This window comes from Pristiophorus japonicus, chromosome 13, assembly GCF_044704955.1.
Source record: "Pristiophorus japonicus isolate sPriJap1 chromosome 13, sPriJap1.hap1, whole genome shotgun sequence".
Lineage (NCBI taxonomy): Eukaryota > Metazoa > Chordata > Chondrichthyes > Pristiophoridae > Pristiophorus > Pristiophorus japonicus.
The window spans coordinates 72,823,686-72,840,773 of NC_091989.1; the positions used below are offsets into that span (position 1 = coordinate 72,823,686).

At 67.5% G+C, this 17,088-nt stretch overlaps 1 protein-coding gene across 4 annotated transcripts in view; it reads right to left on the reverse strand.

The window, feature by feature from the left end:
* appl2 (adaptor protein, phosphotyrosine interaction, PH domain and leucine zipper containing 2) overlaps nt 1-16,587 on the reverse strand; it is a 268,088-nt gene extending 251,501 nt beyond the window's left edge. The window contains exons 1-2 of one of the 4 annotated variants that reach the window (XM_070897645.1): nt 16,434-16,501; nt 3,602-3,721 (exon numbers count right to left, since the gene is read on the reverse strand). Coding sequence is in view for 1 of the 4 variants with exons in the window: in XM_070897644.1 (XP_070753745.1) it covers nt 16,434-16,487 (54 nt within the window). In the remaining 3 variants the exon portion in view is untranslated. Of the gene's footprint in view, nt 1-917; nt 1,053-3,601; nt 3,722-16,433 lie in introns of those variants that run through there. The other 3 variants (XM_070897646.1, XM_070897644.1, XM_070897647.1) reach the window with 3 other exon arrangements.
* Between the last annotated feature and the right edge of the window lie 501 nt (nt 16,588-17,088).

A 17,088-nucleotide genomic window follows, 5' to 3' on the forward strand; every position in this document is an offset into this window, starting at 1 on the left:
GCAGCAAGCAGACAATCAATGGATCAGAACAAAGTTCTGTAGCCATACCACAGCCAGTCGAGAATGATCAGACAAATAACAGAAAAGGCTCCATGAGCATCCCCTTCTTCAACCATGTGGAGCCCAGCTCATGAGTAAAAGAGACAAGGCTGATGTGTTTGCAAGAGTTTTCAACCAAAAGCAGGAAGTGAACGACACCACTCAGCCTCCTCCGGAGGTCCCCACCATCGTAAATGTTAATATCCAGACAATTCTGTTTAATCCATGTGATATTAAGCAGCCATTACTGAAAACCATCACACCAGGGATAACAAAGCTTTCCAGTACAGCTCAAATACTGGCATCTACTCACCAATGTGGAAGATTTTTCTGGCATGACCCAACCACACAAAAAAAACAGGATAAATCTAACCCGGCTAATTACTACCTTATCAGCCTCCTGCCAATCATCAGTAAAGTGATGGAAGGAGTCCACACACCAATAACCTTCTCACCACTATTTACTTCGAGTTCCAACAGAACCATTTAGCTCTAAACATGGACACAAGAGCTGAATGCTAGAGGAAAAGGCAGAATAACTACTCTCAATCTTATGGCAGCATTTGACTGAGTATGGCACTGAGGAGCAAGGCTGAGATGAATTGGCTGCAGTCATGCCCGACACGCAGACATTTGCTGCAGGAGCTCCTCAGGGTCACGTCTTTGGCTGCTTCGTCAATGGGCTTTCCTGCATCGTAGGTTCAGGAGTAGAGCAGTTCGCTGACGATTCCAGCGCTCAGCTCCATTCACAGCTTCTCCCATAACCAAGCAGCCCACGTTCAGGATTACTATTTCACCACAGATATATTAAAATGTTATTCATTAAGTTTAGCTCGCAAACAGTTAAATTCTCTGAACAGGAGTGATGGAGTACATACATTAAAGGTAGATGAACCAGTTTGTGGAATGTTGCTGATGCCTCTTGGTTACCACATCAAGTTTAGACAATAAAATTCATTAACCCAACCCAGACAGGAGTTTGGGTGATTATACTGGTCGGACGACTTTCCTCGAGGCTCAGCACAGACTGTTGTATACTTTGGGGAAGAGGGGAGGGGCAAAGAGAGGGCGTACTTGAGTTAATTGGCAGCCCAGTTGTCCAATCACTGTACATGGAGAGCTGAGAACACCAGGGCTCAAGCCTTTGGCTTCCTATGCAATTATGGAAAAAGGATAGAAGCACACGGTCTACAGTGAGTTCACTTAGATCTGGGAAGGAAGCCAGATCTGGCAGGAGCAGGTTTTTTATGTTAAACTCAAAACTGCAGGACAGGTATATCAGAGGTTCAAAAAAAAGGCCTATCACCACCTTCTCAGGGCAACTCGTGGTAAGCAAGAAATGCGGTCTTGCCATCATTGCCCACATATAGTCACTCAAAGCTTCATGTTCTGAGCTTTGAGAGCAATCGTTAGCAAATGATTCAGCCTGATGCTGCTGCTGCACCCACTGTCCACATATTGCCACTCCCAGCTCAGGGCACTGAGCAGCAATCTAGAAAGGCACTTTTGGCCAACCATACCCTGGGCACGGAGGCTAAATTGTCCAGCCCTTCCAGCACTGACAGCGAGATGAACTGAGCACATAGCAGGGGCTGGATCTCCTGGGTCATCACATACAGCTACACACGCAGATCAATGCAACAGACATTTTAACTTAATGCTCCATTCTCAATATGATAAAAATATAAACACTCTTATAGTCTGTGTTTAGACAACCTTGAATTATAAGGTTGTAGTTACAACATTAACAATGTGCTGTGAAGCATTCATTAAATGGTCATTTTAAATCATGCTTTCAAGATATTGTTAGAATACATTTTGTTAGTGTATCAAAAACGTCTTTTTTTTTAAAAAAGGAAACATTATTGTATCTATATTGACAAAAAGATTCGTACACTTACAGCGTGGAAGGTGTGGAGGAGGTACCCCCTACTCCTGGTAGAAGCCTCAATGTCCTTTTGGGTCAAGGCTCCAAGCAGATTGGGTATATAATGGAGTGTGATATTTCACAGGGACAAGTGACCTCTGTTACTAGTGCACCGAGAAATCAGCTTTCTCATTCTTTCCTTACAGCAGCATCGAACCCTGCAAGGAGGGCTGTATGTACTATATGGGCCGATACTCTTTGGAGTTTAGAAGAATGAAAGGTGATGGGATTGAAACACAAGATTCTGAGGGGGTTTGACAGGGTAGATGCTGAGAGGATGTTTCCCCCAGGCTGGAGAATCTAGAACCAAGGGGCATTGTCTCAGGATAAGGGGTCAGTCTTTTAAGACTGAGATAAGGAGGAATTTCTGCACTCAGAGGGTTGTGAATCTTTGGAATTCTCTACCCGGGAGTTTGTGGATGCTGAGTCTCTGAGTTTATTCAAGGCTGAGGCAGATAGATTTTTGGACTTTAGTAGAATCAAGGGTTATGGGGATCAGGCAGGAAAGTGGAGTTGAGGTCGAAGATCAGCCATGATCTCATTGAATGGCAGAGCAGGCTCAAGGGGCCGTAGGGCCTACTCCTGCTTTTATTTTGTATGATCTTATATTAGATAGAGCGAGCAAGTTGAGAAAGTTGCCACCAGTGCACAGCCTCACAGCAGGAACACAACTTGGTGAATTGGGTGCAAAGGTCGGCATGCCCCAACTGATGCTCCTGATTTTTCCAGTAATTACAACTAATCACAAGAAATCCGCGAGCGCCATAAATCAGACACGCTCATCTCCACGTCCTGTTCTCTGATCACATGAGGCTCTTCACTGCTAAATTCACCCTATATTACAAACAATTTATCATCACAGGCAGTCCCTTGAAGCGAGGATGACTTGCTTCCACGCCAAAAAAGGATGAGTTCACAGGTGTTTCAATGAAGGACCCGATATTCCAGGTCCCAAACTACATGTTGAAGGTTGGAAGATGCCTGTGCATGGATTTTTTTTAACATGTGGTGGCCGTTGCACACCAGCCACCATATGGGCTTGACAGAGCTAGGTCTTGGTCCAGTGGCAAGGGTTAACCAAGACGACTGGAGACCAGCTCTGTTGCACAGGCCGAGCGCGCACACATATCGCAGTGTGGGCTGGCCAGTGCTGCCCCTGGGCCCACGCCTCTTCTGGGCCCCAGATTCACACCGCTCCTGGGCCCCGGTCACTTCCCTCTACAGACTCTTGTCGCCCCTCCTGCTGTGCCTGCCCGCACTGAAATCAGTGACCTGGCTTCACGGCCATCGCCCTCCTGCAGCAGCACGCGCTGCTCCCTGCAGTGGTATGCCGCCGCACGCTGCTCCCTGCAGTGGCCCCGGCCTGCTAATGGTCTTGGAGGCTGGGACCGCGCCAGCCACATGCTGCTCTAACAATTTATACCAGATTATTAAATATGCGCACACTTCCTGCCAACTTAATTACACCCTGCTGCAAGTGCTTCCACAGGGGCGGGGGGAACGAAAGCTGACATGTTCACATAGGCAGTTGCCATTATAAGTGTGGACATAGGGATTTATAACGGACTTAAATAGGACAGGGCAGGCTATTTTAAAATGATAACTGAATTGCGTCTGCATGGCCTAATATCTCACCTGAAGACTGCACTTGGTTCACAGACTGATTGGTTCCCACAACAGCAGTCCGGTCCGAGCCAGACACTTCTGGTGTCTAAACCCAGGTCATGTTTCCTTTCAATTTTATCCCAGCTGAGGCTCAAAAACCAAACATCTTATGTCATTATGACACAAATATATTAATCATCAATGTAGTACGTCATGGGGGAGCGATTCGCTTCTACTGAAAATTATTCACAGAACTACATATCATACATTAAAGGTAAGAAATACACTTTGTGAGGACAACAAAGAGACTTGAGCACAAAACTCCAGGCTGACACTCCAGTGCAGTGCTGAGGGAGTGCCACACTGTTGGCGGGGCAGTACTGAGGGAGTGCCACACTGTCGGCGGGGCAGTACTGAGGGAGTGCCGCACTGTCGAAGGGGCAGTACTGAGCGAGTGCCGCACTGTCGGAGGGGCAGTACTGAGGGAGCGCCGCACTGTCGGAGGCGCAGTACTGAGGGAGCGCCGCACTGTCGGAGGGGCAGCACTGAGGGAGCGCCGCACTGTCGGAGGGGCAGCACTGAGGGAGCGCCGCACTGTCGGAGGGGCAGTAATGAGGGAGCGCCGCACTGTCGGAGGGGCAGTAATGAGTGAGTGCCGCACTGTCGGAGGGGCAGTATTGAGGGAGTGCCGCACTGTCGGAGGGGCAGTACTGAGTGAGTGCCGCACTGTCGGAGGGGCAGTACTGAGGGAGTGCCGCACTGTCGGAGGGGCAGTACTGAGGGAGTGCCGCACTGTCGGAGAGGCAGTACTGAGGGAGCGCCTCACTGTCGGAGGGGCAGTACTGAGGGAGCGCCTCACTGTCGGAGGGGCAGTACTGAGGGAGCGCCTCACTGTCGGTGGGGCAGTACTGAGGGAGCGCCTCACTGTCGGAGGGGCAGTACTGAGGGAGCGCCTCACTGTCGGAGGGGCAGTACTGAGGGAGCGCCGCACTGTCGGAGGGGCAGCACTGAGGGGGCGCCGCACTGTCGGAGGGGCAGCACTGAGGGAGCGCCGCACTGTTGGAGGGGCAGGACTGAGGGAGCGCCGCACTATCGGAGGGGCAGCACTGAGGGAGCGCCGCACTGTCGGAGGGGCAGTAATGAGGGAGCGCCGCACTGTCGGAGGGGCAGTACTGAGGGAGTGGCGCACTGCCGAAGGGGCAGTACTGAGGGAGTGCCGCACTGTCGAAGGGGCAGTACTGAGGGAGTGCCGCACTGTTGTAGGGGCAGTACTGAGTGAGTGCCGCACTGTCGGAGGGGCAGTACTGAGGGAGTGCCGCACTGTCGGAGGGGCAGTACTGAGGGAGTGCCGCACTGTCGGAGGGGCAGTACTGAGGGAGTGCCGCACTGTCATAGGGGCAGTACTGAGTGAGTGCCGCACTGTCAAAGGGGCAGTACTGAGGAGTGCCGCACTGTCAAAGGGGCAGTACGGAGTGAGTGCCGCACTGTCAAAGGGGCAGTACTGAGGGAGCGTCTCACTGTCGGAGGGGCAGTACTGAGGGAGCGAGTGAGGGAGCGAGAGAGGGGGGAGAGCGGGAAGAGGGGAGAGGGGGAGAGCGGGAAGAGGGGAGAGGGGGGGAGAGAGGGGGGAGAGAGGGGGGGAGAGAGGGGGGGAAGAGGGGGGAGGAGGGAGAGAGGGGAGAGAGGGGAGAAGGGGGGGAGGGGGAGAGAGGGGGGAGGGGGGAGAGAGGGGGGGAGGGGGGATGGGGGAGAGAGGGGGGGAGGGGGGAGAGAGGGGGGGAGGGGGGAGAGAGGGGCGGGGGAGAGAGGGGGGAGAGCGGGAAGAGGGAGAGGGGGAGAGCGGGAAGAGGGGAGAGGGGGGGAGAGAGGGGGGGAGAGAAGAGAGGGGGGGAGGAGGGGGGAGGGGAGAAGGGGGGGAGAGGGGGGAGGGGGGAGAGAGGGAGAGAGGGGGGGAGGGGGGAGAGAGGGGGGGAGAGAGGGGGAGAGAGGGGGGAGGGGGGGAGAGAGGGGGGGAGGGGGGGGAGAGAGGGGGGGAGGGGGGAGAGAAGAGCGGGGGGGAGAGAAGGGCGGGGGGGGAGAAGAGGGCGGGGGGGGGGGGAGAGAAGGGCGGGGGGGGGAGAGAAGAGCGGGGGGAGAGAAGGGCGGGGGGGGGAAAGAAGAGCGGGGGGGGGAGAGAAGAGCGGGGGGGGGGGGAGAGAAGAGCGGGGGGGGGGAGAGAAGAGCGGGGGGTGGGGAGAGAAGAGCGGGGGGGAGAGAGAAGAGCGGGGGGGGAGAGAGAAGAGCGGGGGGGGGGAGAGAGAAGAGCGGGGGGGAGAGAAGAGCGGGGGGGGAGAGAAGAGCGGGGGGGGGAGAGAAGAGCGGGGGGGGAGAGAAGGCGGGGGGTGGGGAGAAGAGCGGGGGGGGGGGGAGAGAAGAGCGGGGGGGGAGAGGGGGGGGGGAGAAGAGCGGGGGGTGGGAGAGAAGAGCGGGGGGGGGGGGGGGGGGAGAGAAAAGAGCGGGGGGGAGAGAAGAGCGGGGGGGGAGAGAAGAGCGGGGAGGAGGAGAGCGGGGAGGGGGAGAGCGGGTAGGGGGAGTGCGGGGGTGGGGGAGGGGGGAGAGAGGGGGGAGGGGGAGAGAGGGGGAGGGGGAGAGGGGGGAGAGAGGGGGGAGGGGGAGAGGGGGGAGAGAAGGGAGAGGGGGGGGAGGGGGGAGAGAGGGGGGGAGGGGGAGAGAGGGGTGAGAGAGGGGGGGAGGGGGGAGAGAGGGGGGAGGGGGGAGAGAGGGGTGAGAGAGGGGGGTGAGAGAGGGGGGGAGGGGGGTGAGAGAGGGGGGAGGGGGTGAGAGAGGGGGGGGAGAGAGGGGGAGGGGTTGAGAGAGGGGGGTGAGAGAGGGGGGAGGGGTGAGAGAGGGGGGAGGGGGGTGAGAGAGGGGGGAGGGGGGAGAGAGGGGGAGGAGGGGGGAGAGAGGGGGGAGAGGGGGAGAGGCGGGGAGAGAGGGGGAGGGGATGGAGGGGAGAGGGGGGGAAGAGAGGTGAGAGAGGGGGAGGGGGAGAGAGGGGGAGGGGGGAGAGGGGAGAGAGAGAGAGAGAGAGGGGGAGAGAGAGAGAGAGATAGGGGGGGGAGAGAGAGAGAGAGAGGGGGGGTGAGAGAGAGGTGGTGAGAGAGAGGGGGTGAGAGAGAGGGGGGGCAGAGAAGAGCGGGGGGGGGGGAAGAGAAGAGTGGGGGGGAGAGAGCGGGGAGGGGGAGAGCGGGGGGAAGAGAGCAGGGAGCGGGAGAGCGCGGGGGGGGGCGAGACAGCGGGGGAGAGAGAGCGGGGGGAGGGGGGAGAAGAAAGGGGGGGAGGAGAGCGGAGGGGGGCGGAGGAGAGGGAGAGAGCGGTGGGGGGAGAGAGAGCAGGGAGGGGAGGGGGACAGCAGGGGGGAAGGAGGGGGAGAGCGGCTGGGGGGGGGGGGGAGAGGGAGGGAGAGCGGGGAGAGAGAGCGGGGCGGAGGAGAGCCGGGGGGGGTGGGGGGGAGGAGGAGGGAGAGAGCGCGGGGAGGAGGTGGGAGAGAGCGCGGGAGGGAGGGGGGAGGGAGCAGGAGCGGGGGAGAGAGAGCGGGGGAGGGGGAGAGAGGGGGAGGGGGAGAGCGGGGGAGGGGAGAGCGGAGAGGGGGAGGAGAGGGAGAGCGGGGATGAGGGGAGGGGGAGAGCGGGGTGGGAGGGGAGGGGGAGAGCGGGGTGGGAGGGGAGGGGGAGAGCGGGGTGGGAGGGGAGGGGGAGAGCGGGGTGGGAGGGGAGGGGGAGAGCGGGGTGGGAGGGGAGGGGGAGAGCGGGGTGGGAGGGGAGGGGGAGAGCGGGGTGGGAGGGGAGGGGGAGAGCGGGGTGGGAGGGAGGGGGAGAGCGGGGTGGGAGGGGAGGGGGAGAGCGGGGTGGGAGGGGAGGGGGAGAGCGGGGTGGGAGAGAGCGGGGTGGGAGGGGAGGGGGAGAGCGGGGTGGGAGGGGAGGAGAGAGCGGGGTGGGAGGGGAAGGGGAGAGCGGGGTGGGAGGGGAGGGGGAGAGCGGGGTGGGAGGGGAGGGGGAGAGCGGGGTGGGAGGGGAGGGGAGAGCGGGGTGGGAGGGGAGGGGGAGAGCGGGGTGGGAGGGGAGGGGGAGAGCGGGGTGGGAGGGGAGGGGAGGGGGGGGAGAGCGGGGTGGGAGCGGAGGGGGGGGGAGAGCGGGGTGGGAGGGGGGGAGAGAGCGGGGTGGGAGGGGGGGGGGGGGAGAGCGGGGTGGGAGGGGGGGGGGAGAGCGGGGTGGGAGGGGGGGGGGAGAGCGGGGTGGGAGGGGGGGGGAGAGCGGGGTGGGAGGGGAGGGGGGGGAGAGCGGGGGGGGGAGGGGAGGGGGAGAGCGGGGTGGGAGGGGAGAGGGAAAGCGGAGGGGAGGAGAGCGGAGGGGGAGGCGGAGGGAGGAGAGCGGAGGGGGAGGCGGAGGGGGGAGAGCGGAGGGGGAGGGGAGGGGGGAGAGCGGAGAGGGAGGGGAGAGGGGAGAGAGGAGGGGGAGGGGAGGTGGGAGAGCGGAGGGGGAGGGGAGGGGGGAGAGCGGAGGGGGAGGGGAGGGGGGAGAGCGGAGGGGGAGGGGAGGGGGGAGAGCGGAGGGGGAGGGGAGGGGGGAGAGCGGAGGGGGAGGGGAGCGGGGAGAGCGGAGGGGGAGGGGAGAGCGGAGGGGGAGGGCGGAGGAGAGCGGAGGGGGAGGGGGGGAGGAGAGCGGAGAGCGGAGGGGGAGGGGGGAGAGCGGAGGGGGAGGAGAGCGGAGGGGGAGGGGGAGGGGGGGGGAGTACGGGGAGAGGGGGGGTACGGGGAGAGCGGAGGGGGAGGGGGGGGAGTACGGGGAGAGGGGGGGTACGGGGAGAGCGGGGGAGGATGGACCAGGGGAGAATCGGGGGAGAGCGAGAGCGGGGGGTGGGGGGCGGAGGTGAGCGGGGGGAAGGGAGAGACCGGGTGGGGGAGAGAGAGAGCGGGGGAGGGGGAGAGGAGGAGAGGGCAGGGGGAGAGCGAGGGGAGGGGGAGAGCGAGGGGGAGGGGAGGGGGAGAGCGAGGGGGAGGGGAGGGGGAGAGCGAGGGGGGAGGGGAGGGGGAGAGCGAGGAGGGAGGGGAGGGGGGGTGAGAGAGTGGGGGAGGGGGTGAGAGAGTGGGGGAGGGGGTGAGAGAGGGGGGGAAGGGTGAGAGAGGGGGGGAAGGGTGAGAGAGGGGGGGAGGGTTGAGAGAGGGGGGGAGGGGGGTGAGAGAGGGGGGAGGGGGGGAGAGAGGGGGAGGGGGGAGAGAGGGGGAGAGGGGAGAGATGGTGAGAGGGGAGAGAGAGAGAGAGGGGGGAGAGAGAGAGAGAGAGAGAGAGGGGGGGGGGAGAGAGAGAGAGAGGTGGTGAGAGAGAGGGGGAGGAGGGGAGAGAGGGGGTGAGGGGGTGAGAGAGGGGGGAAGAGAGGGGGAGGGGGGAGAGAGGGGGAGGGGGGAGAGAGGGGAGGGGGAGAGAGGGGGAGGGGGAGGGGGGAGAGGGGAGAGAGAGAGAGAGAGGGGAGGAGAGAGAGAGAGAGAGGGGGGGAGAGAGAGAGGGGGTGAGAGAGAGGGGGTGAGAGAGAGGGGGGAGAAGAGCGGGGGGGGGGAAGAGAAGAGTGGGGGGGAGAGAGCGGGGAGGGGGAGAGCGGGGGGGAAGAGAGCAGGGAGCGGGAGAGCGCGGGGGGGGGAGAGAGCGCGGGGGGGGAGAGAGAGCGAGGGGGGGAGAGAGCGGGGGGAGAGAGAGAGAGGGGGGGAGAGAGAGCGGGGGGGAGAGAGAGCGGGGGGGAGAGAGAGCGGGGGGGAGAGAGAGCGGGGGGGGTGGAGAGCAGGGGGGAGGGGGGAGGAGAAAGGGGGGGAGGAGAGCGGAGGGGGGCGGAGGAGAGGGAGGAGAGCGGTGGGGGGAGAGAGAGCAGGGAGGGGAGGGGGAGAGCAGGGAGGGGAGGGGGAGAGCAGGGAGGGGAGGGGGAGAGCAGGGAGGGGAGGGGGACAGCAGGGGGGAAGGAGGGGGAGAGCAGCTGGGGGGGGGGGGGATGAGAGGGAGGGAGAGCGGGGCGGAGGAGAGCCGGGGGGGGAGGAGGAGGGAGAGAGCGCGGGGAGGAGGTGGGAGAGAGCGCGGGGGGAGGGGGGAGAGAGCGCGGGGGGGAGGGGGGAGAGAGCGCGGGGGGGAGGGGGGAGAGAGCAGGGGCGGGGGGAGAGAGAGCGGGGGAGGGGGAGAGCGGGGGAGGGGGAGAGCGGGGGAGGGGAGAGCGGGGGAGGGGGAGAGCGGAGAGGGGGAGGGGGAGGAGAGGGAGAGCGGGGATGAGGGAGGGGGAGAGCGGGGTGGGAGGGGGAGGGGGAGAGCGGGGTGGGAGGGGAGGGGGAGAGCGGGGTGGGAGGGGAGGGGGAGAGCGGGGTGGGAGGGGAGGGGGAGAGCGGGGTGGGAGGGGAGGGGGAGAGCGGGGTGGGAGGGGAGGGGGGGGGAGAGCGGGGTGGGAGGGAGGGGGGGGGAGAGCGGGGTGGGAGGGGAGGGGGGGGGAGCGCGGGGTGGGAGGGGAGGGGGGGGGAGAGCGGGGTGGGAGCGGAGGGGGGGGGTAGAGCGGGGTGGGGAGAGCGGGGTGGGAGGGGAGGGGGGGGAGAGCGGGGTGGGAGGGGAGGGGGAGAGCAGAGGGGATGGGGGGGAGGAGAGCGGAGGGGGAGGCGGAGGGGGAGGTGAGGGGGAGAGCGGAGGGGGAGGGGAGGGGGGAGAGCGGAGAGGGAGGGGAGAGGGGAGAGCGGATGGGGCGGGGAGGTGGGAGAGCGGAGGGGGAGGGGAGGGGGGAGAGGGGAGGGGGAGGGGAGGGGGGAGAGGGGAGGGGGAGGGGAGGGGGGAGAGCGGAGGGGAGGGGAGGGGGGAGAGCGGAGGGGGAGGGGAGAGCGGAGGGGGAGGGGAGGGGGAGGGCGGAGGAGAGCGGAGGGGGAGGGCGGAGGAGAGCGGAGGGGGAGGGCGGAGGAGAGCGGAGGGGGAGGGCGGAGGAGAGCGGAGGGGGAGGGCGGAGGAGAGCGGAGGGGGAGGGCGGAGGAGAGCGGAGGGGGAGGGGGGGAGGAGAGCGGAGGGGGAGGGGAGGGGAGGAGAGCGGAGGGGCAGGGGGGAGGAGAGCGGAGGGGCAGGGGGGGAGGAGAGCGGAGGGGGACGGGGAGGGGGTGAGGAGAGCGGAGGGGGAGGGGGGAGGGGGAGGGGGAGGAGAGCGGAGAGCGGAGAGGGAGGGGGGAGAGCGGAGGGAGAGCGGAGGGGGAGGGGGGAGAGCGGAGGGGGAGCGGAGGGGGAGGAGAGCGGAGGGGGTGGGGGAGGAGAGCGGAGGGGGAGGGGGAGGGGGAGGAGAGCGGAGGGGGAGGGGGGGGGGAGTACGGGGAGAGGGGGGGTACGGGAGAGCAGGGGGGGTGCCGGGGGTAGGAGGAACCGGGGGAGAGCGGGGGAGGATGGACCGGGGAGAATCGGGGGGAGAGCGGGAGTGGGGGAGGGGGGGATCGGGAGTGGCGGGAAATCGGGCGAGAGCGGGGGGTGGAGGAGAGCGGGGGAAGGGAGAGAGAGAGCGGGGAGCGGGGGAGGGGGAGAGGAGAGGGGTTGAGCGAGGGGAGGGGGAGGGAGGGGGAGAGCGAGGGGGAAGAGAGGGGAGGGGGAGAGCGAGGAGGGAGGGGAGGGGGAGAGCGAGGAGGGAGGGGAGGGGGAGAGCGAGGGGGGAGGGGAGCGGGAGAGCGGGGGAGGGGGAGAGCGCGGGGGGGAAGAGCGGGGGAGGGGGAGAGCCGGGGAGGGGGAGAGCCGGGGAGGGGGAGAGCGGGGCGGGGGGAAGAGCGGCTGGGGGGACGAGCGGGTCGGAGGAGAGCGGTGGGGGGAGAAGGAGAGGGGGGGGAAGAGAGGGGGGGGGGAAGAGAGAGAGGGAGGGGAAGAGAGAGAGGGTGGGGGAAGGGGGAAGAGAGAGGGGGGTGGAAGAGAGAGGGGGGAGAGAGGGGGTGGAAGAGAGAGGGGGGGAGAGAGAGGAGAGAGGGGGGGAGAGAGAGGAGAGCGGGTGGGGGAGAGGGAGAGCGGGCGGGGGAGAGAGCGAGCGGGGGAGGGGGAGAGGAGGGAGAGCGGGGGAGAGGAGGGAGAGCGGGGGAGGAGGGAGAGCGGGGGAGGAGGGAGAGCGGGGGAGGGGGAGAGCGGGAGAGCGAGGGAGGGGGAGAGCGAGGGAGGGGGGGAGCGAGGAGGGAGGGGGGGAGCGAGGGGGGAGGGGGGGAGCGAGGGGGAGGGGAGGGGGAGAGCGAGAGCAAGGGGGAGGGGGAGAGCGAAGGGGAGGGGAGGGGGAGGGGAGGGGAGGGGGAGGGGGGGGAGAGCGAGGGGGAGGGGAGGGGGGGAGAGCGAGGGGGAGGGGAGGGGAGGGAGAGCGAGGGGGAGGGGAGGGGAGGGAGAGCGAGGGGGAGGGGAGGGGAGGGAGAGCGAGGGGGAGGGGAGGGGAGGGAGAGCGAGGGGGAGGGGAGGGGAGGGAGAGCGAGGGGGAGGGGAGGGGAGAGGGGGAGGGGAGGGGAGGGGGAGGGGGAGGGGAGGGGGAGGGGGAGAGCGAGGGGGGAGGGGGAGGGGGAGGGGGAGGGGGAGAGCGAGGGGGAGGGGAGAGCGAGGGGGAGGGGAGAGCGAGGGGGAGGGTTAGGGGAGGGGAGAGCGAGGGGGAGGGGAGGGGGAGAGCAGGGGAGGGGAGAGAGCAGGGAGGGGAGGGGAGAGAGCAGGCGGGAGGGGAGGGGAGAGAGCAGGCGGGGCGGGGGGAGAGAGCAGGCGGGGCGGGGGGAGAGAGCAGGCGGGGGGGGGGAGAGAGCAGGCGGGGGGTGGGGGGGAAGAGAGCAGGCGGGGGGTGGGGGGGAAGAGAGCAGGCGGGGGGGGGAAGAGAGCAGGCGGGGGGGGGGGGAAAGAGAGCAGGCGGGGGGGGGGGGAAGAGAGCAGGCGGGGAAGGGGGGAGGGAGAGAGCAGGCGGGGGGGGGGGAGAGAGCAGGCGGGGGGGGGGGGAGAGAGCAGGCGGGGGGGGGGGGGGAGAGAGCAGGCGGGGGGGGGGAAGAGAGCAGGCGGGGGGTGGGGGGGAAGAGAGCAGGCGGGGGGGGAAGAGAGCAGGCGGGGGGGGGGGGGGAGAGAGAGCAGGCGGGGGGGGGGAGAGAGCAGGCGGGGGGGGGGATAGAGCGGGGGGGGGGGGAGAGGGGGGGGGAAAGAGAGCAGGGGGGGGGAGAGAGCAGGGGCGGGGGGGAGAGAGCGGGGGGGGGGGGGAGAGCAGGGGGGGGGAGAGCAGGGGGGGGAGAGCAGGGGGGGGGGGAGAGAGAGAGCAGGCGGGGCGGGGGGGGGAGAAAGCAGGCGGGGCGGGGGGGGAGAGAGCAGGCGGGGCGGGGGGGGAGAGAGCAGGCGGGGCGGGGGGGGAGAAAGCAGGCGGGGCGGGGCGGGGGGGGAGAGAGCAGGCGGGGCGGGGGGGGAGAAAGCAGGCGGGCGGGGCGGGGGGGGGGAGAGAGCGGGGGGGGGAGAGAGCAGGGGCGGGGGGGGAGAAAGCAGGCGGGGCGGGGGGGAGAGAGCAGGCGGGGGCGGGGGGGAGAAAGCAGGCGGGGCGGGGCGGGGGGGGAGAGAGCAGGCGGGGCGGGGGGGGAGAAAGCAGGCGGGGCGGGGCGGGGGGGGGGGGGGAGAGAGCAGGCGGGGCGGGGGGGGGAGAGAGCAGGCGGGGCGGGGGGGGGGGAGAGAGCAGGCGGGGCGGGGGGGGGAGAGAGAGCAGGCGGGGCGGGGGGGGGGGGGAGAGCAGGCGGGGCGGGGGGAGAGCAGGCGGGGCGGGGGGAGAGAGCAGGCGGGGCGGGGGGGGGAGAGAGCAGGCGGGGCGGGGGGGGGAGAGAGCAGGCGGGGCGGGGGGGGAGAGAGCAGGCGGGGCGGGGGGGAGAGAGCAGGCGGGGCGGGGGGGGAGAGAGCAGGCGGGGCGGGGCGGGGGGGGGGGAAGAGAGCAGGCGGGACGGGGGAGAGAGCAGGCGGGGCGGGGGGGGGAGAGAGCAGGCGGGGCGGGGGGGGAGAGAGCAGGCGGGGCGGGGGGGAGAGAGCAGGCGGGGCGGGGGGGAGAGAGAGCGGGGGGGAAGGGGGGAGGGAGAGAGAGCGGGGGGGGAGGGAGAGAGAGCGGGGGAGGAAGGGATTAGGGAGAGAGAGCGGGGGGGGAAGGGAGGAGGGAGAGAGAGCGGGGGGGTGGGGAGAGAGAGAGAGCGGGAGGGGGGAGGGGGGAGGGAGAGAGAGCGGGCGGGGAAGGGGGGAGGGAGAGAGAGAGAGCGGCCGGGGAAGGGGGGAGGGAGAGAGAGCGGGTGGGGATGGGGGGAGGGAGAGAGAGCGGGCGGGGAAGGGGGGAGGGAGAGAGAGCGGGCGGGGAAGGGGGGAGGGAGAGAGAGCGGGCGGGGAAGGGGGGAGGGAGAGAGAGCGGGCGGGGAAGGCGGGAGGGAGAGAGAGAGCGGGCGGGGAAGGGGGGAGAGAGAGCGGGCGGGGAAGGGGGGGAGAGAGAGAGAGAGAGCAGGCGGGGAAGGGGGGAGGGAGAGAGAGAGCGGGCGGGGAAGGGGGGAGGGAGAGAACGGGCGCGGAAGGGGGGAGGGAGAGAGCGGGCGGGGAAGGGGGGAGGGAGAGAGCGGGCGGGGAAGGGGGGAGGGAGAGAGCGGGCGGGGAAGGGGGAGGGAGAGAGCGGGCAGGGAAGGGGGAGGGAGAGCGCGGGCGGGGAAGGGAGAGAGAGCGGGCGGGGAAGGGGGAGAGCAAGGGGGGAAGGGCGAGAGTGGCGGGGGGAAGGGGGAGAGTGGCGGGGGGAAGGGGGAGAGCGGCGGGGGGAAGGGGGAGAGCGGCGGGGGGAAGGGGGAAGGGGGAGAGCGGCGGGGGAAAGGGGGAGAGCGGCGGGGGGAAGGGGGAGAGCGGCGGGGGGAAGGGGGAAGGGGGAGGGAGGGAGGCGGATGGACCGGGGGAGAGGGGGGACGGATCGGGGGGGGGGGGAGAAGGGGGACGGATCGGGGGGGGGAGAAGGGGGACGGATCGGGGGGGGAGAGGGGGGACGGATCGGGGGAGGGGGAAGGGGGACGGATCGGAGGGGGGACGGATCGGAGGGGAGGGGGGGATCGGGGGGACGGATCGGGGGGGAGAGGGGGGACGGATCGGGGGGAGGGGGGACGGATCGGGGGGGGGGGGGAGAGGGGGGTCGGATCGGGGGGGGGGAGAGGGGGGGGGGGGGAGAGGGGGGTCGGATCGGGGGGGGAGAGAGGGGTCGGATCGGGGGGGGGGAGAAGGGGGGGGGGGGGGAGAAGGGGGTCGGATCGGGGGGGGGGGGGAGAGGGGGGACGGATCGGGGGGGGCGGATCGGGGGGGGGGAAGAGGGGGGACGGATCGGGGGGGGGACGGATCGGGGGGGGAGAGGGGGGACGGATCTGGGGGGGGAGAGAGGGGGGTCGGATCGGGTGGGGAGAGGGGGGACGGATCTGGGGGGGGGGGAAGAGGGGGGACGGATCGGGGGGGGACGGATCGGGGGGGGAGAGGGGGGACGGATCTGGGGGGAGGGAGAGAGAGCGGGCGGGGAAGGGGGGAGGGAGAGCGCGGGCGGGGAAGGGACAGAGAGCGGGCGGGGAAGGGGGGAGAGCAAGGGGGGAAGGGCGAGAGTGGCGGGGGAAGGGGGAGAGCGGCGGGGGAAAGGGGGAGAGCGGCGGGGGGAAGGGGGAGATCGACGGGGGGAAGGGGGAAGGGGGAGGAAGGGAGGCGGATGGACCGGGGGAGAGGGGGGACGGATCGACAGGGGGAGAGGGGGGACGGATCGGGGGGGGGAGAGGGGGGACGGATCTGGGGGGGGGGGAGAGGGGGGACGGATCAGAGGGGGGAGAGGTGGGACGGATCGGGGGGGGGGGGAAGAGGGGGGACGGATCGGGGGGGGAGGTGAAGAGCGGGGGCGGGAATCGGGGGAGAGCGGGGGGGGGAATCGGGGGAGAGCGGGGGGGGAAATCGGGGGAGAGCGGGGGGAGGGAAATCGGGGGAGAGCGGGGGGAGGGAAATCGGGGGAGAGCGGGAGGGGGGGGAAATCGGGGGAGAGCGGGAGGGGGGAAATCGGGGGAGAGCGGGGGGGGGGAAATCGGGGGAGAGCGGGGGGGGGGAAATCGGGGGAGAGCGGGAGGGGGGGGAAATCGGGGGAGAGCGGGGGGGGGGGGAAATCGGGGGGGGGAAATCGGGGGAGAGCGGGGGGGGGAATCGGGGGAGAGCGGGAGGGGGGGGAATCGGGGGAGAGCGGGAGGGGGGAAATCGGGGGAGAGCGGGAGGGGGGGGAATCGGGGGAGAGCGGGGGGGGAATCGGGGGAGAGCGGGAGGGGGGAAATCGGGGGAGAGCGGGAGGGGGGAAATCGGGGGAGAGAAATCGGGGGAGAGCGGGAGGGGGGGGAATCGGGGGAGAGCGGGAGGGGGGGAATCGGGGGAGAGCGGGAGGGGGGGGGGAATCGGGGGAGAGCGGGGGGGGGAAATCGGGGGAGAGCGGGGGGGGAATCGGGGGAGAGCGGGAGGGGGGGGAATCGGGGGAGAGCGGGAGGGGGGGGAATCAGGGGAGAGCGGGAGGAATCGGGGGAGAGCGGGGGAGAGCAGGGGGAATCAGGGGAGAAGATCGGGGGAGAGCAGGGGAGAAGATCGGGGGAGAGCAGGGGTCATCAGGGGAGAAGATCGGGGGAGAGCAGGGGAGAAGATCGGGGGAGAGCAGGGGTCATCAGGGGAGAAGATCGGGAAAGAGCGGGGGGGTGAGAGCGGCGATCGGAGGAGAGCGGGGGGCTGGGCCTCAGGCTCCGCTCCCGGGCCCCGGGCCGTGCGCTGTACCCATTGACTGACGGTACGATCAGGCGTCCGGCTCCACTCCCGCGGACAGGCCAGGGGCGGGGGGCCGGTACCTGCGGGCTGTCCTGCAACGCCTCCTCCAACAGCAGCGTGTCCACAGCCGGCATCTTGTCTCCGATACTCCGAGCGCCGCTCCCGCACCGCACCGCACGCTCCCGGGACCGCCCGCCCAGCGCCGCGCCGCTGCCCGTCACCGCGGGAATGCGCACTGCATCAGAGACTGTGCAGAGAGGGGATTGTACAGTGTGGAGAAAGGGGATTATACATTTTGGATATAAGGGATTATACAGTGCTTGTGTAGGGGATTGTACTGTGTGTTTATAGGGGTCTTTCCAGTGTGGATGTAGGGGATTGGATATAGGGTATTATACAGTGTGGATATAGGGGATTATACATTTTGGATAAAGGGGATTATACAGGGTGGATCTATGGGATTTTACAGAGTGGATCAAGGGGATTATACTGTGTGGATATAGGGGATTGTACAGGGTGAATATAGGGGATTGTACAGTGTGGATATAGGGGACTATACAGTGTGGATATAGGGGATTGTACTGTGTGCATATAGGGGATTGTACTGTGTGGATATAGGGGATTATACAATGTGGATATAGGGGATTGTACTATGTGGATATAGGGGATTGTACAGGGTGGATATAGGGGATTGTACTGTGTGGATATAGTGGATTATACAGTGTGGATATAAGA